Source organism: Corapipo altera, unplaced genomic scaffold (genome assembly GCF_003945725.1).
Source record: "Corapipo altera isolate COAL_440 unplaced genomic scaffold, ASM394572v1 23b, whole genome shotgun sequence".
In the NCBI taxonomy this organism is placed as follows: Eukaryota; Metazoa; Chordata; class Aves; order Passeriformes; family Pipridae; genus Corapipo; species Corapipo altera.
The window spans coordinates 7,181,886-7,204,735 of record NW_020884885.1 but is presented as its reverse complement, the minus strand read 5'-3'; the positions used below and the strand labels follow the sequence as shown (position 1 = coordinate 7,204,735).

General features: G+C 39.9%; 2 protein-coding genes across 2 annotated transcripts in view; both read right to left on the bottom strand.

The window, feature by feature from the left end:
* Nucleotides 1-1,899: 1,899 nt before the first annotated feature.
* Nucleotides 1,900-18,100, bottom strand: LOC113946608 (cytosolic phospholipase A2 epsilon-like). The gene is made up of 20 exons (XM_027642147.1): nucleotides 18,014-18,100; nucleotides 15,244-15,316; nucleotides 14,149-14,285; nucleotides 13,634-13,765; nucleotides 12,158-12,198; nucleotides 11,404-11,446; nucleotides 10,709-10,781; nucleotides 10,353-10,522; nucleotides 10,132-10,212; nucleotides 9,342-9,379; nucleotides 8,523-8,670; nucleotides 7,730-7,866; nucleotides 7,090-7,312; nucleotides 6,287-6,401; nucleotides 5,823-5,958; nucleotides 4,555-4,664; nucleotides 3,809-4,000; nucleotides 3,173-3,339; nucleotides 2,611-2,797; nucleotides 1,900-2,113 (listed from the first exon to the last, which is right to left on the bottom strand). Exons 1-20 carry the CDS (start codon nucleotides 18,056-18,058, stop codon nucleotides 1,905-1,907), a joined length of 2,457 nt encoding a protein of 818 aa, XP_027497948.1. The 5' UTR covers nucleotides 18,059-18,100; the 3' UTR covers nucleotides 1,900-1,904.
* Nucleotides 18,101-22,519: 4,419 nt separating this feature from the next.
* Nucleotides 22,520-22,850, bottom strand: part of LOC113946639 (cytosolic phospholipase A2 epsilon-like) — a 32,744-nt gene continuing 32,413 nt past the window's right edge. Inside the window, exon 21 of the mRNA XM_027642234.1 lies at nucleotides 22,520-22,728. Coding sequence (XP_027498035.1) covers nucleotides 22,520-22,728 — 209 coding nt within the window. The remainder of the gene's footprint in view (nucleotides 22,729-22,850) is intronic.

Here is a 22,850-nt window from a genome sequence, read left to right as displayed (position 1 = left end):
CGTGCTATAAAACAGACTTACTAAAGAAGTGCAAGGTGGTAGGACCATTTAGCAAGCAAGACTGGGAAAGCCCAGAAAACTGTCCCCACACGTTTTGCTAAAGGCTTATCATGTACTTGCAAACAAGGAGTGCAAAGGCAAAGGATGAAAAAACCTAAATATCACTCTAGGCTTAGTTTTAGCCTGCAACAGCTTTGAAGGCCTTCTTCATATCTCCTAAGACCTTTCAACCTTATTTCAACTTGTTGAAATTCCTCTTTGGGTTTCACATGTGAAAGGTGTAAAAAGCCTCCTTCAAGCTTGTTGAATCTTGAGATAAGCCTGACTGAGCAATACTGTGCCCCAGAAAATGTCTAAAATGAGACATTTTTTAAACTACCAGAGTGGTTTCAAAAAGCCTATCCATTTGAGGGGAGGGAGGGGGCAGGGAGAGTAGGATCCTAGAAGAAAAGGTAAGCATAGAACCACAGGGGAGATACCCAGCTACCCACTGGCATGTGAAGGGCTGAAGCTGGAAGCATGAGAGATTCTCTGCAAGGAAATTACATCTGACATGCTTGTAGTTGTAAGAACCATTATTTGAGATGTGCACACTTACTGTGCAAAGAAAGTGAACTGGTCATGAGAAGACCAGTCCAGCCTGACTACCAGAAGATCAATTCTTAGACTTTAATTCTGGGAGAATAAATGTAAAGTAAAAAAGAGCTGAGAGCCAGAACCTGTTCGTAATCCACAAAAAAATATCTTTTGAGAATCTACGCTGGACGAACCACACTGTTATATCTGCAACTTGTCAGCAGGACAGAAATAAAAGCATAACTATATCCAGAGAGCTCCCTTTCTCTGAACAAGGCAGGCATTTCCCAGACACCCCTCCCAACCACTGACACTTCTTCTTCCCTGTAGTCTAAAACAGAGAGCTGCACAGAGCACTATTATCCTTGGCTGGTGTGTCATTGCAGAAGCACTGTCCCACTCCCTCTGCCAGACTGATGATGCTATTTAAAGCTTCAGAGTGACACGACTCAGCCAAGCATACTGTGGATGTCTTCATCTTTTTGTTGGGAAAATAGAGGTAAAATTCTCCACGTTAGCCTGACCCTCTGTTTTCTCTTCTTCTCTAGTTTGAAGAATCCAAGTGACCTCAACCACTTCTCATATGGCTTCCACTCAAGACTCTTCACCATCTTTTAGCCCTCTTCTGGACACTTTCTAATAGCTTCATATCTTTCTTACATTGTGGCATCCAAAATTGCTCACAGTGCTTGATGTGAAGCCACCCCAGTGCACAACAGAGTAGGACAATCACCTCCCTTGACTGGCTGGTGATGCTTTGCCTGATGCCCCCCAGGACAGGGTTGACCCTCCTGGCTGCCAGGGCACTGCTGACTCATATTCAACTTGCTGTTGACCAGGACCCCCAGGTCCCTTTCCACAATGCCGCTCTCCATGTGGCCTGTGCCTTTCTTTCTCTAAGCACTTGCATGCAATGTGCCATGCTGTTTGTCTCACCACCACCTTGCAAACGCAAAACACAAGCCGAGTTCATAAAGTATGCATTTAATGTGGTCTGCCCTGAGCACATTAAACTTAAACATTTAAAGCTCTTTCTCAAGGCAACTAGCACCATGTTTATTATCATCTTAGCACCTTCTTCTTTGTGGCTGCCCATCCTCTGTACCGCACAATGACACATACTCCACTGTTGTCGCTGAATTGCAATGAATTACTGCAGTGAAATTCTTTGGAGAAAAAAGTCTCTCTTCAGTCTCTTTTTTGTTCATCTGAGATTACCATTTAATAAGGTTGAGCAGGAATCCTTTGCAGCCTGCTGGCTAATAGTAAGAGAGCTTCAGTCTCTCTGCAAGTTAAGGGACATAAAAGCATCCCCCCCTTGTCTGACATTACTTCTTTATCTGCCTTTTCCGTGCCACTGCTGTGCGCAAGGCCTGCATAATGAAGTCTTCATTATTCAGGATGTTGTATTCACTCAGCTGAACCAGACGGTCATATGCCTTCTCAGTGTATTGAATTGAATATGTTGAATAAGGGGAACAGCAGCCATAGAGATCAACTTTGCCATCTTCCATCTCTGACTCTGAGCGTTTCTGACCTAGGAGGAAGGAGCGAGAATCACTGCTGAGAGAAGGGAGTTACTCTGCTCATAAAAAAAGTATACTCTTAATAGAGGAGGGAAAGAAGATTTCTCTCCAGAGTTCACAATCTAAATTACTCATTTATGTTTAATTTAAAAAAATCCCACCAAATAATTCTTATTAAAATTGACAGTTCAGTCGCTGGATCAGGTGAATATCAGCTGCTTCACATGAGGGGAAAGAAAATGGTGATTATTACTCTTACACATGTCTACCCGAGACTTACATGGGTACATCAAAGTTACCTGCAAACTAATTACTTGCAAGCTAAATAGCTTAGGGACTGAAACAGCATAGCCCTGGCATTGAATCCGACATGGTAAAAAAAGTAACTTTTAGCAGCAGAGAGATTTGATGTACTGAAAAGAGCCAACAGTGAAGTTCAAGAGTTGGAGTATTAAATATATTCCTTTTAATAGACTGTACATGTTTTTTAACATGTTTGATTACTTACCTGGTGCTTTGTATTTTTGGAAAGTATCATTAATTAGTGGGAAAAATAACAGTATTGGTGCTCCTGGAGTCTCAGCACCATCAAAGAGGTAACACTCCTTCAGCTTTTTCCTGTCTTCTTCACTCAAGTCCACCCTGGGAAAAAGGATTCCCTGCTCAGAGCAGTACTTGCAGGTCTGGTCCAAAGCCTGAATGAAGGAACAAAGCAGTATTAAGACTTAAAACAGGATTACAGGGCTCAGGAAGTCTTTGAGTCCACCATCAAAGCGGACATTTTCCAAACTTGTTGTGTGAAAGCTCTGAAACCCCTATTGGAAAGCACTGTGTAACTGGAGAGAAGGCTTTCGATTTTTCTGAGTCTTAGCACAATACAGTTGTATCATACAAGTAGAAAAAAGAGAATATGTACAGCCTATAAATGATGTATCACACTGCAGCATTAGGCCAAAAATGATAGTGGTTAAGACTTTTAGTAAGAGTAATATAGAAAGCACCTAAGTGTTAAAAAATTTTAGGTATACACATGCTGAAGAAGAAATAAGGACTGCTTCAATTACTCTCACCTGTATCTGGGATCCTGCACTATAATTTAAATGCAGGATGACGTCCACCTTTCTCTCTGGTTTTAAAAGTGGCATTATGCTTGTATTGATGAAAAATCCAGTATCTACCAGAGACAGGAATTCATCTGATTGTGTCAGCTGGTTGGGAAATGTGTCTAACACAGTATCTAAAAGGAAAGATTTTTCTTGCTGTAAGTGCAATAGTGCAAAACTAGTTAGCCTGTTTTCCACCCTTACACCATGGCCACAGAGCCCTAACTGGTTTACCATCTTTGGGGAAGGGAGATTTGCCAGATCCCTTCTCTTCTGCCCTCTCACCTCCAGTCACATGCAGTTCTGGACAGTAGCAACATTCACGAAGGGGATTTATTATGCTTCTCCACTGAGTGCGTCTTTGAACAGAGGAAAGGAGAGCCACTAGCAGGACCTGGTGGCCCAGCCTGAGGAGGTGTGCCACCAGCAAACCATTGGCATGCAGCTCAACACTACACCATATTACGTCCTGAAACATGACCAATCATAGATTGATCTAATAGTGATTCTGCCCAAATCTGCCTTCTAATCTAATATCAAATTTGGTGTTTTCTTTTATTCACTTTGTTTATTCTCTCTCTAGGCACACAGGTCTACTTTTACCTTTCCATCTGCAGAAGTGTGTGTTGTCCAGGTAGTCATTATGCATATGGAAACCCTTTAGGAAGTTGTGCTCCTGGGAAATGCAGAGGCGGTCAGTGAGAGCACTACGAAGAGTGTTGCCGAGGGGGCCGGGAGGGGTGAACAGACGAGTCTGCAGCTCATGTGGCTTCAGTGGTAGGAGAGGTTCCTCCTCTGCACAGGAAAAAGCTGTTAAGTTCTATCTGCCTAGAGCAAAGTCATGACTCAAGAAATCAGGGCATGTAATAAAACCTAGTGCTTTCTCTATTTAAAAGGCCTAGGATGAAAAGGATAACAAGCACAAATGACCAAATGAAAAAGAAAATAAAAAGTTACTCTTACTACTCAAATAACTTCCTTACACAATCCAGACTTGGATAAAAAAAACAAGATCTGGTATCAGGCAGCAATGAAAATCTGCTCCAGACATACACACATTTGTGGAACAAAATGAATTCAGGCTTTGGAAAAGGACAACTGTTGTCCTTCTTTGTATTACCATAGCTCCTACTTGAAGCAGTCAAAATCATTTTGCTTTATTAATAATTTACAGATCAATCTTATTATTTCTGAACATTTTAATAATCTACCAACATAAGTGTTGAGCCCTCATAGATCACAGGACTGGAGATTTTTAAATTTTTCAATTGTGCTTTGCAGTATGAGACATCTAACACCAAGTCCATCTAACAATAAATACACAATAAGGAAAAAGTATGATCACTTACCTATATTGTCAATTTGGTCCCGGGTCCACCTGTGCCAGAAATCTTCTGACGAATGGGACAAATTCCAGATATACAACACATTGAATGAAAACAAACTACTCCACATGCCTGTAAAAGGAAAGAGCTTTCTAATTCAAACATTCACATATCATGAATCTCAAAACTGTTATAGTGAATCTCAAAACTGTTATCATGAGATGAAATTTGTGAAGTTTATGTTTTTCCATAGTTTATTTTAAAAGGGTGAGGTGTAATTTTAATTTGGCTGCTGATTTTTAAACCTTTTTTTGATATCCAGAGTTTGTTTTATGGTACTTAGGGCTGGAGATCTTTTTGAAATAATATGATTTAAAGTTTTTAGGAAAAAAATCCAAGTATCATGAAGTTTTTATAAAAAAAATAGATGAAAGGTTGCAATCAGAGATTTGAGGAGAAATTATATTGATAAGGGCTAATGATCTTGTAGCCTCTGAGTTTGTAGGATTCTCTTTTTGAGAATAAGCCTGTTAACACATTGAGGCATCTGTTTTGACCATGTATTTTTGAGCTTGAGAAGCAATTTCTTTGGTTACCCCTTAGGGCACAAGTTCTTGCTGTTTTTTGATTCAGCAAGTGCACATGTGTGCACATGCAGCACAGACTGAGGCTAAAATAGTACAGTACATACTCCTTCCTGCTAAGTGAAATGGCCAGTCAAAGAGAAGTTTGCATCTCAAATCAGTCACAAGCTGACAGCTTCTCTCTTTGTCTGGAAAACACATATCCACACTCCACTTAAGTCGACAGCAGAAATGTTTTGAGTATGGCTGTGCCGTTTTCCCTCCAGTCTTGCCTGGGCAGTGTGGAAACTAAAGGCAGTGAAATGTGGCCAAAAGACTCTCTGGACCAAAGGGGGCCTGGCATGCCCAAACACACCCCAATGCAGTGGAGAATCAACATGAAGGCTATGTAAAATGTCTATAGGGAGCACATGAAATACTGACTACCTTATTGTTAGACTGGAAACAATACTTTATTATTATTCAAAACTAACTTTAAAAATGTAAATATTTGACTGTCATTTTGAATTTTCTTTTTTACTGTAAACTGAATGCATTACAGTAAATATTAATTCAGCAATGAGATATTTATCCTCTCTGGTAAAACTGCCCTGTTATTCATGCACCAATACTTTATTAGTTCTTAGTTTATATAGCTCAGAAATAAAAAACAAAAACCCCCCAACAAAACAAACAATGAAATCATTTGATGTTTTTGATAGCTTATCTTCCAAGAAGCAGATCCTGGATTCAGGGACCTTCTTCATCAATCGTCCCATGAAGAATTCACTTCCAAAATCCTCAGTGCGAACAAAAACTCCATATTTTTGCAATCCCACCTCGTATGGGGTGAACTCCACCCATTCTGTGAAAAAGAACACAAAGAAGGAAGCAATGTTCTACTACAGCCGTCAAAATAATTAGTTAATTCTAATATTTCAGACCTATAGCAATGAGTTGTAAGCAAGGTACAAATGAAAACTCATGAACATGAAAAGGCTTTGGAATGTTTTTGAGTGTGTTGCACAGGCAGTCACACTTTTACCTGACCACAAGGACACTATATGAACACACATCAGCCAAGGTTCTGGTCTTTAAATGAGGGTGGAGGGTTTAGGCTATCTAAAAAGACAGTCCCAGGATTTATCACCTTAAATACAAAGACAAATGACTCTCAGAAGTCTCTTAATTACCTTTGAAATCCAGAGTGCTATAGTTGTTCTTGACATTGACTGCAGTATAGATTGGAAGTGGGTTCTGACCATGATCAATGGCCCGTTGCTGATCAGAGAGTCTATGGTTGTCTTTCTGTGATTCCAGAAATATGGTTAAACTGAGACAAAAATTAGCATGGGGACATTTTCGCTTCATCTAAGCTTGTAGGGCAGAAAAATTTGTGCCTCTAATGTATAATATGTGCTGGGCTTATATTCTGAAATGTTCCATATTTTTCAAAATTCCCATAAGCATCTGAAATACCTGCAGACATGCAATTTGATGACAGATTATTTGATGATTCATTAAGATGAAAGTGAAGGGAAATAATGAAGAGCAGAAAGCAATACTTTTGGTATAAAACACCTTAATTCATTATGCTGCAAGTTTATGTAAGACCTCTCACATCTTTCAAAAGTCTGCAGGTCTGTTTTTTAACACCTTTCATGGGTGTACATAAAGTCTGCAGTTTTGTTATTTCTAAATAACTAATTTGCAGAATATGCAAAAAAAATGAATTATAATATTTTTTTCAGAATGTTAGTCTTGGAGTTTTCTCAGAAAAACACATCCAAAATCTCACAAGCAAGAATGTTGATTTCCACCATGGGTGAGTATATAAAAGGCTGGCACCAAATGTTTTGGAAATGGCCATGCATTTGTACACACACAGTCTCATAATGAACTACTGCTCTCAGAGGAAATAGAAAAATATCTTCTCCAGAAACAAATTTTCCGAAAATTGTAAGCCCTGTAAATGCTGCTTTATGACATACTGTACCCCATCATGCAACAAAGACTCCAGGACAAGACCCCAGAGGTCTATGAAAGTTGTTCTGTGGCCCTCTCTTTTCCGTTGGCACAGCTGCTTTTTGTAATACTTCAAATACTCCAAGGAAAGGGAATTTATTTTGCATTTTGTCATATGTTTTCGAGCCTCACTGATTTGCTTGTCAAGATCCTTTTGTGACCAGTCAGCATCTCTGTACAAGTTTGACATGGTCCTAGGAAGAGGAAACACATATGGAAGAGAGGAAAAAAGCACATCAAGGTTTGAAATAAGCAGTAGCCACATTTTATGTTTCTATTTCAAGTTCTTGATTTGAAATTAAGCTTTCCTGTCTTCAGTTCCCTGAGAAACTGCCATGTTCCCTTTGAAGTCACAGTCATCATCCCTGTCAAAACAGCTTGAGTGATTTTCCATAAACTGTTCTTAGAAGAAGGTTTGTTTTTGTGTTTTTGCAAAGTATGTGACTTTCCCCCACGATAAGACTTTAATCTGTCAATTTTGGAAGAAGATCAGAAAAGTAGGACTGGTGAGAAGATATTATAGATAGCCTCCTGTACGTTAGCACCAGCCTACTTCAGCACATCGGAGTCATCAGGAAGACTCAAGCCAAGACCTGCCCAGTCCTACTTACCATGTAGTACCAGACAAGCCAGTCAGGTATGTGGCACAGTCCAAGACACCGAGTTTCTTGAGTCCCCGCAGACTGCCATACAGTGCTGTTAAGGACCTCATCCCTCCTCCTGTAGTCATGATGGCCACCACTGGGGTCTGTGCAACACATGGACAGAAAGGGCTGGCACAGTGATCTGCAGCTGACTGGGGCTCTCAGCAGAGACCTCATGATACATAAAGCACACCACATGTGCCCAGACACAGATTTCCTTCTAAATGATTTCTACTGAAATATAGGCTACCATTCATTTCATAAAGGAGAACAGGAATAAAAGCAATGATAATTTTTGCTGAGGCATCTGACGCTTGTCTCCAATGTGTTCAACATAGATGTTTGGTAAAAAACAAACAAAAATGCATTAATTCTAACCAAAAAAGAGACAGTGAAAAAAAAAACAGTTGAAAAGGCAGGAATTAAAAACAAATCTCACAGGTCGAAGAGAGGAGAAGGATTATCAAAAAGGATAACAATCATAGGGCAATGATGTGGAAGAAACCATTTCTATATAAGGAATATCTAGCCAGGCTTGCAATGAAGGAGTAGAAGGAGAAGGGTTAAAATCAGGATAGCAACAACAAGGGGCACAAACAGCAGGATGATTTCAGAGGTATGGCATTATTGAAGGTGTACATAAGTTTTAAGATGAGGAAAGACCAGGAAAAAATTTAGCTGGGAAGAAAAAGAGGTCATATTATGCCATTATGCCCTCTCTGCTAAGCACTCAGAGGTTTTGAATATTTGCATGACAGACCTCATGGTTCAGCAGATCCTGTTGCAGCTGCAGGACCTTCTTCAGAGCAGGAGCAACGTAATTCCACCTTTTGCATAGAAAGTCTTGTTCCTGCATGCAGAGATCAAACCCTAAACGCACATCAAGGTGGTCTGGGCTGGAGCACAGATCAGAAAAAAGGAATATTCCATTCTATTACTGGTTGACAAGCTCAGAGTTTCCAGTACAATAAAATAAATCAGATCCACAAAGTACCACATTTGCAGGAGAATCCTTTTCTAAATTCCAAAGCAGGTATACAATGCAGCATGAAAGAATCATAGAAAAAGGGACTACTAAATTTCTAAGCAGTTATCAAAAGAAAACCTGAGGAAAGACATTTCTGCAGCTAATTTCTGAGACATCTGCTGTCTGTATTATCTCATCTTTTAGCCCGCACTGAGAGCTGCTAGTAAAACCTTCTAATATTTGTCTTGAATTTGGCAGAAAAGTTTACATACTTCATGATCAACAGTGCTAGGTGATCAGCCATGCTCTTGCACAGTGTTATAGAAATGGTGAAAGACTATGCTGAGCATAACACTGGGTAGCATGATTGGCTTGTAATATTATTTTTTCTATTTTATGCATCTTTTTCATTATTCATGTCTCAGTATGGGTTATCTGCATGTATTACACTACATTACATATAGTTTTTTTCAGCTCATGTGAACATCACATCACTTGATCACATAACCTATTATCCTACTGTGAGTTCCTCCTCCTCATTAGTAAAGAGCCAAGGGTGAGATGAGTTCAGCGAAGTACAAGTTAACCTCCAAGAGTGGCCAAGTCTCTTACCAGTCTTCTGCCTTCGCATATAAATCAAATCCTTTATCCTGGAAAGCAAGAATATGAACAATGTGAGTGTGACAACCTGCTTTAGCACTTCACCTCTGCAGCCTCAGGAGGAATTTTAGCTTGTGCCATTCTAGCAATGCATAATTGAATAATCCAGCAGTGTATGTGAATTGACTGTAGTGTTTTACCAAAAGGGAGGCTAAGGTTAAGTAATTCCTAATGTTTTCTAGTAAATGTAACATCTGAGGATAACTGCTGTTTACAGAGTAATGATAATATACACCTTATCCATTTTTACTAACAGTACCTTTCTTAGGCAGACAGCCAGGCTGCAGCCACAATACCATTCTACACAGCAGCATTTGCTTCTCCCTTTCTGTGGCTTGTACCCCAGAACAGCCATGGTCCTTTCATTCTATATGGATTTTTTTTAACCACGAGTCTAAAAGTGCTTTGCAAAGCATGGTCAGAATCAGCAGGAGACTGAAGCTACCTCAGACAGTTCAGATGCCCCATGGGTGTGTTTTTTTCAAAACAGAGCCTCAAAATTTAGCATGAAGTAAGACCAGGGTGTAGTAACAAGATGCTCCATATTCCCACATCCATTCAAATAGAACGAGGCACAAGCTGAACAAATTGCCAAAAGATCTACTTCTGTTTGGTTTTTTTTTTGTGTCATTTTTGTCTGCAGGCTTTCATTGTCAGAATCAGCCCCCTGGTAATCATTAGGGGGCTGCAGACTTTCACATTCAGGTTTCTCAGCCTCTCCTACACAAAAGCAGGCACTCACCTCTGCTAAGATCATGTTTTCTCCACTTGGAATGGAATGAAGTTCCACGTTTGGAGAGCCTATATCATGAACACGTGAGCACTGACAAAATACAAATACATTGAAGTTTATATTGTAAGGAATGTTACTATCTGTCCACAATGACAATTAATGTTACTATAGATGGTTCTTGATATTTTATATGCCATTGCTATGTTTTAAAAAGCTCAGTTGTAACATACCAAGGAGGGAGGTCGTTTCTTCCCTGGTAGTGTAACATCCAGCGTTGGCTGCTTGTATCTGGCATAGTGGAATTTGGCAGGAGGGGAGGAGCTGAAGACCAGATCAGATCCCAGCATAATATCTTGAGTGCCCTCATAAGAGCCTTGCACTCTAAAGGAGAATTGTTTCTCTAAGGAAGCAACATAAAAGCAGACACAGAGTAGTTTTATCATCAAAATTGGTAACAAAGATTCATGCAGAGACTATCACAAGGCTGTTCTCACATTTTGGTTTTTTTTTCATTCTTACATTAATACAATTGTCTTCACAATATTAGCACATCAGCTAAAAATAGCTGCTGGAGAAATAACCTTACTTGATAAAGACTTTTTCTTCTTTTTCTTCTTCTTCTCAACCACCTGAACTTCTAAGCAGCAGATTTTGCGAGACTGTAAGAGATATGAACAATAAAATACCTTATGACAGAGAATTTTCCAGTCTGACATTCTGTTCCTAATCTAAATGGGATACAACCAGGACAAGGTAGGGGTGCAGGGTGGATGAATATGGCTTACAGAAGGGAGAAGATAAGGGCAAAGTGAAAAACAGCACTCTGAGGATCTCAACAGAGATTCAGAAGACTGATTTAGACAAAAATAATGAGGAAGCAAAGCTAATAAATGAGCAAATGTCATGGTTGGAAAGTCCTTGTGTAAGAACCACAGTTACGAAGGCAGGAAATGACGTGTGCCATCGCTTCGGCAATACAGGAATTTCAGGAAGGATTCTTCTAAGGAAGAATTCACTGCTGCACTGATGTCTCAGATCTAAACCACTTCCAAGTGTCGCCCTTGCAACAGCAACGGAATGTTGGTATGGGGGATCTCCCTGCTATTCCAGCCTCAGCCTCTCCAGCAGTGCCTTCCACAAGGATATGTTGTGATGAAGTGGGAAATGGCAGTGTTTCGGTGCTGGGTTTGCTCAGTCAAAGGGTATGTTGTACTATGACTGTGAGTCAAGTGAAATAAGTGTGGCAACAGGACAAGAAAGATTATGAAATACAACACTCACCACTAGCACTCCATTAGTAATGATGGTTTCAGGAGGACCTGAACTAGGAAACAGAAAAATACATTTATATTAACTCACTAAAATTACAGTATAGTTCATGAGCCACACCCTTCTCCTGATCTTCCTCTTGTTTATTTTTAGCTGCACATTGGATTTGAAAGAAAAGTCCAAGGAGAGTCATGGTACAAATTTTCTCACTCTACTCTGTCATGGCACAATTGTCACCCTACTGGCTCATCCAGTCCTGGAGTTAAGCAAAAAAAAACCCCAAAGGTTCTGCAAGGCCAAACCATGTAGTGATTTTATACCAAGCCCCAAGCTGAGTCCATGGATGGTTTCATGGAATCCATTTTTTAAAAAAATTACAGTTTGTGGTAGGATGGGACAGTAAAAGCTATAAATCAGAAATCCAGTGCATTATTCCATGTTGTGCTTTTAAGGGAGGTGAACCCTCACGCTGATCTCAAACACAAATGCATAAGAAATTAGTAATATTTTGATCTTAAATAATATTCACTGCACTAGACAAAGAAAAGGTTTTAGGATGCTTTTCCTGTCTCCCTGAAGTTCATGGGAGGTCATCCTGGCATGCGCTGATTTGTTACACAGCTCATAACACAGATTCCTTGGGAAACCATGTTCATCAACAGCATCATCAAGGAATGATGCACTGCAGACAATTAGACTAGATTATTTCATGTCTCTAAATTGTTTCTTTTTGCTACAGGTTATGTTGCATTTCAAGTTTACTCACATATTATCCAAGGCAAATCCCACCTCTAACTCCTCTTGTCTCTGGAAAATGAAGAAAGAAAAATGTTTTTGGCACTAGTTTACTGGAAGTCTTCATAATACAAGTTCTCATTCTCATCGTATAGGTATGCATGCATTATATGTGACTGGCAGAGCATTTAAAATAGAAGCACCTACCACTTCACATCTGCGTGTCTTGAGTCTCAAGATTCTTTATTGATAGGAAGCTTGTGGAAGGCTGTGATAGCCATTTTTAACAAATGTTTGGCTTGCCTGCTTCTGTGGGGCACAAGGGACAGATCTAGGCAAGATGCTGTCTCTGAGAGAAAAAGGGGATCGGCCGAAGGGACCGATCCGTCTAGGGAAGAGAAATGGTGACATGCAAAGCAGCTATGGAAGAGGAAAATCACTTTGTTTGGCAACATGTTGAGGGCTTTGGGTCAGAGGTAAATCTGACATTAAGGTCTGAACTGTGGAGTGGTAGAAAAGAGTATAATCCCTAGGGGGAAGAAAGCACAGGCAAGAGGAAAACGAAAGTGGAGGCAAAGAGATGATGAACAGTGAAGTGAGATCATGCTATGGGTTACTTAGTTGCTCAAATTACCCACTGAATTAAAGACAACAAAAAGTTAATAATACAGGAGAAAAAAATTTACAAAGGCTTGAAGTGTATGAGCTCTAACTGCTGTAGTTGTGTGAATACTATAACAAAAGGCTTGAATATGGTGCCTGTAACCACTCAAATAGTGATTAGGTGGGTTACAACTAGCCAGAATTTTAACTTCACCAAGGGTTAGTGGAAGTCCACACACTACCCCTCTGGTATTTTGCAAAGAAAGAAATTCTCAAATAAGGTATTTAAAGACAATGAACTACAGGGTGGAGTTCGGGAGCATATAGATAAGGTAATTCCTCAACTGAATGGTGCATGACACGCACAAGAGGCTAGGAGAAAACTGGAAAAGGAGAATGATAGACAGAACATACTGGGAGGTGAGATGTACAACTTTCAGTCTCCCTGGACATTCAAAATAGGATTATTTCTTGCTGCCAAGCTAAGAGGCATGGCTTAGAAACCTTATTTAAACACCCATGCCACAGTCCATAATCAGGAACTAGTCTGGTTTGACACTTAGTTCTGATCACAGAGTTATTACTTCCTAATTACTAGGTTAAGTAATATGGTATGAGAAAAGCATCAAGTACCGGCATGGACACCCTCCTCAATCCTCAACTGGGGCAATCTTAGCAAAGTGAGAATTTTGCCAAGACACCTGAAATTCATGAGCCTCTGTGGCCAATATCAAACCCTTCAGTGTGCCTACAGATCATGTCAGACTGAAAAGCAACTTCCTTTAAGTGGCTGGGCAGCCCATATCCAAGAAGAAAAAAAGGGAAATTTTGCAAACAACATTTTAGACAGAAAAGCAGACAAACATTCTTGCCAAGCAATTCCATTTCTTATGTCAGACCTCACCTGTGAATCACACTTGAAGTGCATGAAGACTTCCTCTCCAAGGGAAAGTTTGGCTACATCAAAGTACACTGTGAAGAGATGGTCATCTTGAGTAATGACATCCTTATCATAGAGCGCCAGCTCCAGCATATTCTGGAAAAGGAAAGGAAGGACTTTAGAAATGTGTAAGGTTTTATTAGAAGCAGGAGGTCCTGGGGACAACTGTTTTAAGAGTTGTGAGGCATGAGAGGACAAGAAGGGAAGGAGGTGGAGAGGAGATCAACTCCATGTTGGCATCAGCCTATGAGATGGAATGAGATGAAATCAGATGTCTCAGATGTCATATTCTACCCATGGCTGAGAGAAACAATCATCTTTCATGTCATGGAAAACCATCATAAGGACACGCCTTATTCTCACATCTTACTGCATCCCTCCTTGCCTCTTTAGAAAATTTTTTACGTCCCCTTTGCAGAAGGACAAAAGCTGGCAGTTGCTCCCTAGGTCACAGCAATAGGGAAGTCCCAGTTCAGTACCTTGACCTGACTCTGGATCCTGAAGTAGAAGGTTTCGTTCCAGACTGGATCTTTGCAATTCTTGATGGTTTTAGTCTGAAATTTGTCATTTGAAGCGGTTGGCAGCCACACGGTCACATAGCAATCAGTCTGGCTTACTGAATGTTAAAAAACAAAAACACATCTAAAATGAGGATTTGCTCTAGAAGAAAGAACGAATTGAACAACATAAAGTTTTGTTTTCAAAGCAGGGCACTATGATACATGATGTTATATTTTTCCAATACAAACATTGCAATTTAGGTAATAGGAATGGAGAAAAAAAAGAGACTGACATGATTCTTCTCTGAATAAATGTGATCAGAGATATAATAAATGTTAAAATCAAAGGGGTTTCTCCCCCTTCTGTGTAATCAAGCAATCACTTCAGCCCAGGATAAAATAATCCAGGACAAATGCAACAAGGGTTAAAGAAACAAAGTGATAGTTTCTCTTTTAGCCAAACAGAATGTTAAAAAAAAAAAAACAACAAACAAAACACTGTAAAAAAGATTCCTGATTTCTGCATAAGTCAAGATACAATCTTCTCATATATTTTAGTTGCAGGTCAGCATAACAGAAGCTACAAAATGTAACAACACCCGATGGGCTTTTATCTGGGAAAGCCGGCACATGGGGAATTGTGGTATTACTTAGCACTGAGGAAGCTTTGAGAACAAACTAAATTTGAAATAAGGCTACTCAATTTTCAGTATTTACTCCATTATCCCAAATATTTTGTCTTCTTTGTTACATAAATATACTCCAGAGGATAACATGGGAGATCTTTCCGCATTTCTTGCTTTCAAGAGACTTCAGAGCTTTCACTGCTGCCTTTAGGGGCACAGAGAAATATGTGCAACAGGCACAGCTGTGACTTTATAGAGTTACTTCTGCACAGAACAAGGGCTGACACAAAGAAGAGCAACACACTGTGTTCCTTGCTGGAACCAGCACACCAATGAGAGGACTTTCTCTGTCCATGGAAGAAATCTAGAAAGCACTTTTTCTGGAAGCAGGACTAGCTAGTAGCCTGTGAAGGTGAATGGGACCCCATAGAGCACTACAGACACTTACAGACATCTGCCTGGTGGATATTTCTTGCTCGTATGACTCTTACTGTCAGTAAGTAACACAGAGATGATTCTATCTGCAGGAACAAAACCAAACATACAAAAAACAGGAATGAATGCTAAAGGTAGGTAGCATTTAGAAGACAGAAGTGATCAAGAGAGATAAACACCCAACTCATGAACAACTTATTTGAATTTTCTATGCAGCTATGAAATGGTCATTAGGTTTATTCCTGCTAATATCTATATCAAGTACTAGACAGAAAGACTTCTCTACATCTATAGCATGATATGAGGATTTGTCTTATAGATAAGAAGCAAATAAATTCTCAAATAATCTAGCGGTATAAAGTGACAACATTCAGACCCAGCTCAGGAGAAGATTTACTTTTGACATTTCCAGCATGGAAAAGATGCCTTAGCCTTTTTGCAAGTGATAAAATTATCATCATGGTAATTACCTCCTATCCAATTATTACACATATTTGGTCTTCTGGGCTATGGGATATGATTTTCTCATATTCCTGCTCTTTTAAATGTACAGTACTTCCAGAGTCAGATGCTGGTCTCTGATCCTCCAACTGATTTTAAGGTCAGAGAAAGAGATTGCTGCTTTGCTTTGCTTTTCCACCATGCTATGCACTGTGTATGTGTTTTTCGTTTATAACGAGGGTTATAACTGCCCTCTGGAGCTAAGGTCACCTCTGATTTTTTCTTGTGAGAAGTTTATCTCTAGTTTTGAACCTCATAAACTCTTCATATCTGGAGTTTCTTTGCACTGTTTTGTATAAGAAATGCAAACAGTGTTTTACACCTGATAGGAAACTCTTGTTTGTTCCCTTTGGCTTTCCTCTTTCATATTAGCCCATGTCTCTGACCTCATGACCTGCATAACTTCTTAGCCTCTCATATTGCTGCTCTGATCTCATATTGGAGTCCAAACATGAGTTCATATCTCTTCTCCTTTTACCATAAAATAAACAAATAAATAATTTCCACTTAACCTTTCATTTCTAGTGTCACAGCCGGGCGGGGGGGGGGGAAGACACAACATGCTGGAATATAAATCAGCATAAAAAATTTGCTCCAATAGACCTAAAAAGTGTTTATCACAACTACAGAGCCATGCACAGGTAGTGACTCCACCTATACTCCTCCTATACTGCAAAATTACTATAAAAGACGACTGCCTGTCCTGAAGTGGCATTAGCATGACAGTGACCTCATTAGACCCATTGAGAAAGATGTGTGACACAGGTACTGCAGGAAAGGAGAGCAGGACTTTTGCTCTAGTTGGTCTGAGCAGAGCAATTTGGTATGTACCGTGTTAATAATGTGCTGGGCTTACCATTCCTAAAAAGTGAAGAGCATCAGTGTTCATAGGTTTTGTGGAATATATGTCCATTTGATGTCTCTCAAAATGTTTAACCTAAATGTATTAACGCATGCAACCGGGGCTAATGAATATATGTTGTTGAGATTGGGGGCAGTTAGCAAGTAAACTAATGAAAAAACAGGAAAAATCAGCCTCTAGGTAACTAAAGTATTCCCTTCTAGGAAAAGTCACACTCATGCTGTTCAGCTGCACAGCAGGTCACTGTTTGTGTAAATCAAGGATGTCAAACCACTGCCAAGAGTCCAAAGAGTAGCTGTGGATCAGACCATCAAGGGCACTTGTATTCATGTCTAAAACCTAAGGCATACAAGTGAGGCAGGTACAGAAGATGTTCAGTAATTACAGAGCCTATAACTGATGCTGCCAGTGGCTGGCTTTGGAGAAGGCAGTTCTTGGAAGGGCTTAACTCGGTGTCACGGTTCAGGTCCCTTGCACCTACCTTCATGCTGTGTGATGAGTCCAAAGTGCCAAGAAGGCAGTACAGATTGAATAAAATACTCAGGCTTGTCGATGTGCCCTGTCATGACCAGGGAGCCTTAGCTTAGACATCACAGAGCTATAAATAACAAATGGCCAAAATCCCTTCAGCATTGTGAGTTTTGCCTAAAAAATTTAAGATGTTTGATGTCTTCTTCTGAACCTATGACCCCAGACGTATAGAGATTTGCATTTTAGGGTGTATTTTCTCATCTTTGGGTTTTCCATTCAACCAATGAACAGAAAGTGTTGGCTGTTCCTTAAATTGTAAGCACAGTTGCTCTGCAAATTAACTCATCACAAAACAGAACAAGGGGGAGTTCCTAGTCATTACTAAATGGCCTCGAACTAGAGAGAAGGACAAAAAACTTTTCTAGCATATCTAGTCCTCTGATTTCCTAGAGGAAAGATGTCACGTCTGAAGTCTCCTTGAAAACTACTAGTTTTTTGTGGAAGCCAGAGAAGGGATCAAATTGAGGAAATCAGCTGTTGAAAATCCACTTCAACGTTCTGCCATATTCTTTGTGAGAATAAATGGCATAATTTCCCAGCTATTACAATCTACACTGGCAGTAATTTTGCCCTTGGGCCTTAACAAGACATATGTAGAGAAAGCCTATTCAAACCCATCCTTTAAAAGATATTAGTCTTGTTAAAACAGAGGTTGTTTCCCATGTGCCAAGGACAGGAAACCACATTAGGACTTTAACATGAAGCAAGACTATGTAAGTGGAGTGATCAAAATGATAAACGGGACTTTGTTTCACGGAGGGAACTGGATGGGTTAGAGTAGCTAATTAGACTGTTTGGCAGATGCTGAACCCTATTTGTTTTCACCCAGTCTCCACCCAGCTGGAAAGTCCCTTTTATAGTTTCCTTTTTAAATTCTCCTTTGTGGTACCTTTGTCAGAGAAGTCCACTGTTCCCCTTCAGGATTCAGCCACATAGTTCCGTCTCCTAGCCGAGAGGTTTGAGAGATCAGCTCCTGCAACCAGAAGGGCCAACATTATCTCTGGAAAAACCATCCTGTCTCTTAATGGCAATCCTCATTGGGAATTGAGAACTTCAGAACCGCAGTGACAGGGAGCCCATGATCAGTGCTGGCTGTAGAGCCTTGGCAGGTACAGGAGTTTCCAGCAGTGCTTGGTACCACTGCCTATGCTGTGCTTGCCCCAGTAAGCCTGATCAGAGGCGTAGCAGCCAGTTAAGGTCCACCCTTTGCATGACACGTGGGGAGGGGAAGCAGCTCCTGGCTCTGGCTGTTAAAGGAACAGCAAACCTGTCTCCCATAAACACACCCTGTCATTAATCTTTCACCTTGAAGTACACCTCCATGTTACTTAATACTTATTCTAAGGTTGCATATATTACATATCCAAAATTAAGAAAACCCCTAAATTTTCAAAATGCTCCCTTTGTAAATAAGTTCTTATTTCCCAAGGACTTTTCTCTTCCTTCCTATGGTTTACTATAATTTTTAAATTTTCGATATTGAGATCTTGAAGCACTGACTTTCTTCATCCTATGCAGAATTATTATAGTCAATGGTATCCCAAGAAAGTAGTATCATCTTTGCACTGCCTGCAGTGTAACCAGCTGAGATCCCAGATGCCTTGCTTTGTTCTGTACCTTTCTTACCTGAGACAAAAGGCCATCTTGTTCCATTGTGGTTGCAGTCACATACAAGTCCTGTGTTATCTGCGGCAATGCAATTTCACATCTCTCAGTTTCCACAGACACCAACAGTTCAAATGTCTCATATGCAGGTGAGCAACTATTTTATAAACTGACTCAGAGCCCCACCTCTGACTGGTTTCTAAAGCCAGTTAAACCCTCCCATTTTCTTATGGTAGGAAGATGAATCCTGTGGTCAAATAAGTAGGAAAAAATACCTTTGCCTATATAGTGTGTGGAAGTATGGTATTTGAGTCACTTTGCTCCATACTGGTCAATGGCAGGTTTATAACTAATGGTAAGGGAAGGATGCCCTTTTATCTGAGCACTGAACTTTCAAGCGAGCAAGACCTCAAAGTCTACAGAAGTACTTACTCTATAATAAGATACAGCAAAGTACATAAATTTAATTTAGGTTGTCTGTGACAGTAAGCAGATAGAATAAAACAGCTATTGAAAAAAAAGGAGACACAACACTATTGCTCTGAGCCTAAACAGGTTACTGCAAAAAACAGTTTAAGACTTTCTGAACCATATGCCCCTACAATCCCAGGTCTAGGCATGCAGGACAGATACATTTGCATGGTGGTTTAGATCTACTCAACCTAGGTTCAGCAGCACTGGGTCTATCCTAAAGTCATTGTATTCCTTCCCTCTTATTTCTTATGGCGTGTTATTATTACTTACATGCTTAGATGTAGAGTCCTGAAGCAATTACTTTCCTCAGCTTAGCTTCACCCCCATGAATATTTCTGCATCACTTTCTAGCTCAGACTGACTCCAGCTGCAAACTAGCTGCGTTTAAGTGCCTACAAAGGATCCAATGAAATCTGCCAGCCGGAGGCAAAACTCAGCACTGACCATATGCTGCCTTCCTAAAAGTCCTCATCACACCTGTGAAACCACTGCCAGAGCAGTACACCTGCCCCTGTGAGCACCCAGCTGACTCCTATACCACCAAAACTGGTGTGACTCCCAATGCACCAGAAGAAGATTAAAAAAGACAGCCAAATACTGTTGCATCTACAACAGGTCAAAACAGGACAAAATCTCTGGGGGAGGAGCTTCCTTTGTTTCCCTGCTCCCACAGTACATCGTCTATGAGCAAAAAGTGCTCATTCTCTGAGTATTCTTGAGCTTACCGGTTAAATGCTGCCACCAGCCAGTTCCCCTTTGCATATTCCCCTGCAAAATAACATCAACAGTCATCGCAGTCAACTTGGTAGAATAAATTTTTGGCATAGGCTACGGTATTTCGTAACACCACAAAGGGTTGTGTCTACATATATGGCATGTTTCATTTGTGTGCCAGTTGCAATGATGTAGCTTGATGAAATGCATTTTTCATTAGGTCACAGAAAACCCTTGAAAACATTGGAATCTTTCAGTAATAGTTAAAGATGATGCTTTATAATGACACTTCCTTGGAGGGCAAAGCTATAAACCAGACTGTCCTCCAGGACTGGGAATCTGAGGCTGTAACTCCCACAGTGCCAGGGGTGAAATAGCTCTCATTTTCATGAATAGTGTTTGCAATCCACATTAAAGACAGCCCCTGCAGGAGGGAGGGACCATGGCTCACTCTGTACCCCTGCAAACTGTCTCTGACACATTCCTTTATCCACAATGCTCACAGCAAATATTTGGTGTGCTCATTGCAGAGATAACAACAGTTTTGTTTTCCAGGAACAAGGAACACACTGTGAACCTGGAGCATGCTACTGAAACGTCTGAATATGTGGAGCAAGGCAGAATTTTCATTTTGCAAACAAGCCTTTATTGTCTGGTACTGTATACACAAAGTATTTGCATGTAAATAACATTTCATCTTAACTGGAGGCGGCATGAGTTTATGGCTAAAAACTGTGTTTATATTTTCACAACAGGATTTTCAAGTAAAAATGGAGGCAATTCCCAGAGTTATATGCAAAGCACATAGCATCCTATTTCTGATTATGACTAGTGAAACTACCATAGAATAAAAAAGATATCAGCAGAAGTTCAGAGTCATTCAAAACCTAAAGTTTTGAATGTTAATATTTATCCTGTGATCTTTAGGCTTGTAATATTAGGCTAAAGTTGCACAAAAACGTAAGGTTTGGTTTGATATCATGAATGACAAAAGTGTTGGGAAAAGTTATTGTGAACCAATTTGTAAGACAATTTTTCATTGCTTCTTGCCAAAACAAAAATCCTCAAAGAGTCATTTTGCAACGAGCCAAACATATTATTTGGGTGTAAATGAAACCTGTTATTTTCAGGTTGGGTTCCCTGGGCTGACGAGGTAGGCAGTCTGTTAAAAAGAACTTATGTTTCAAAACAAAGATCTTTTGTAAAATATCAACACGAAATGTTTCAACTTACCCAAGCATTTAACCTGGTTTATTTTATTCACAGATTATAACATCTAGTTGATAGATTTTTTTTTTTTTTTTACTGAAGAGACTCTTTATTCAAAATTTTTGCAGTTGTTGCTAGGACAACAAAGTATATTTTTAATTTTACTTGCTCCTGGAATGCGAAAGTTATTATGGATTTATAATTTTTACACTCTGCACAGTTCAGAACAGTTCAAAAAAGATACTTTCCATAAAAGGAAAGAGGAAGAAAGTTTAAAAATGCAAAACTACAACAAATATTATTTATGGTCTTGTGCTAGATCCCATGGATGGTTTGTGCAGATTGTTTTAAGATGGTCTTAGTTGCTGCAGACTACTTATTCATTCCCACACAGTTTGTACAGGCAGAATTGAACAAGTAAGCAGTTTTGTTGACAGGCATATGTCCGAAACTGTTTGCATTGAGTAAGACAACAAAGTTTTCATTATTTATTGGAAGTAAAATATTTTCAAGCACCTTTTCTTTTTAATTTAAGAAGAGTATTTTAATATAAGAAGTAATTCAACTGGGAAAAAAAATTAAGGGTGTTTTATTTTGAAAACTTTGAAATAAACTGTTGAGATTTTATATACTGTCTCAGTACAAAACAAAACTGACATAAATTCACAGGAAATTTTGATGTGCCCAAATTACACCCTTTGCTTTAAAAAAAAATTTGTGTGAAAAGTCTTATGCCACTTCCTCCTAAGTTGCTCCTTCCCATCAGGTATAATTCATTCACAGCCCAACAGAGCCCAGGATGTGGATGCAATTCATAGGGCTGCCTGTGTTCACACACTAGTCCCTCCTTCCTCCTTCCAACCTCTGTAGTTGCTCTTTGGGATGCTCACAAAACAGAGTTGACCCAGGGATCCAGTGCCAGCTTCCAGTTGTGTCTCAGGTTCTCTTTATTTTCCAGGTTGTACCTTGTGTTCCATGAAGAAGAATTGTGGGAGCAGAAGTTTATACTCCCTTCTTATGGCCTGTAGGTGTGTTGGCTGCGTTGCATAACTGCAGCACTCTGGTGGTAAAAAATTATTTTCCTTTATGTCACATGCTATAATCAGTTAGGCCTAAAACACTCTATTTTTAAAATCTAACAAGTATTTTCAATAAAGAATGTTCTACAGACAATCTGACTTTAGAGAACAAAACATATGTAAAAATTTCTCAGGCAGTATCTTTGCCTATAGATGCCACTTCTTGGAATAAAAAAAACCCTCAACAAACCACTGCACCACCTGGGGTAGTTTCTTTCTGTAGTGCAGAATGGCCAGTGTTGAAAAAGCTATGTCCCTCTGTGTCCTAGAGCATGAAAACCCCTCTGAGAAGATAAGGGCAGTTGGATGGGCAATCAGCACATCTTCTGCCTTCTCCTCTGCATTGCTATCTGCAAGGCCTGCATAATCATCTGAGAGTTGTTCAGGATGTTGTATTCGCTGAGATTCAGCAGCTTGCGGTAATTGTCATCGGTGTACCTGACCGAGAACATGCAGTAGGGGGAGCAGCAGCTGGTCAAATCAAGTTGTCCTCCCTCCATCTCTGAGCAACAGCGCTTGACACCTGGAGAGAAAGAGTTGTTGTTGCTGTAACATAATGTTCATCTCATTCAGTGTCAGGCTGCCCACAAAAACTCAGAGGGGTCTTTTCTCCAGAAGAAAATTCATAGGGTTTAAATGCACAAA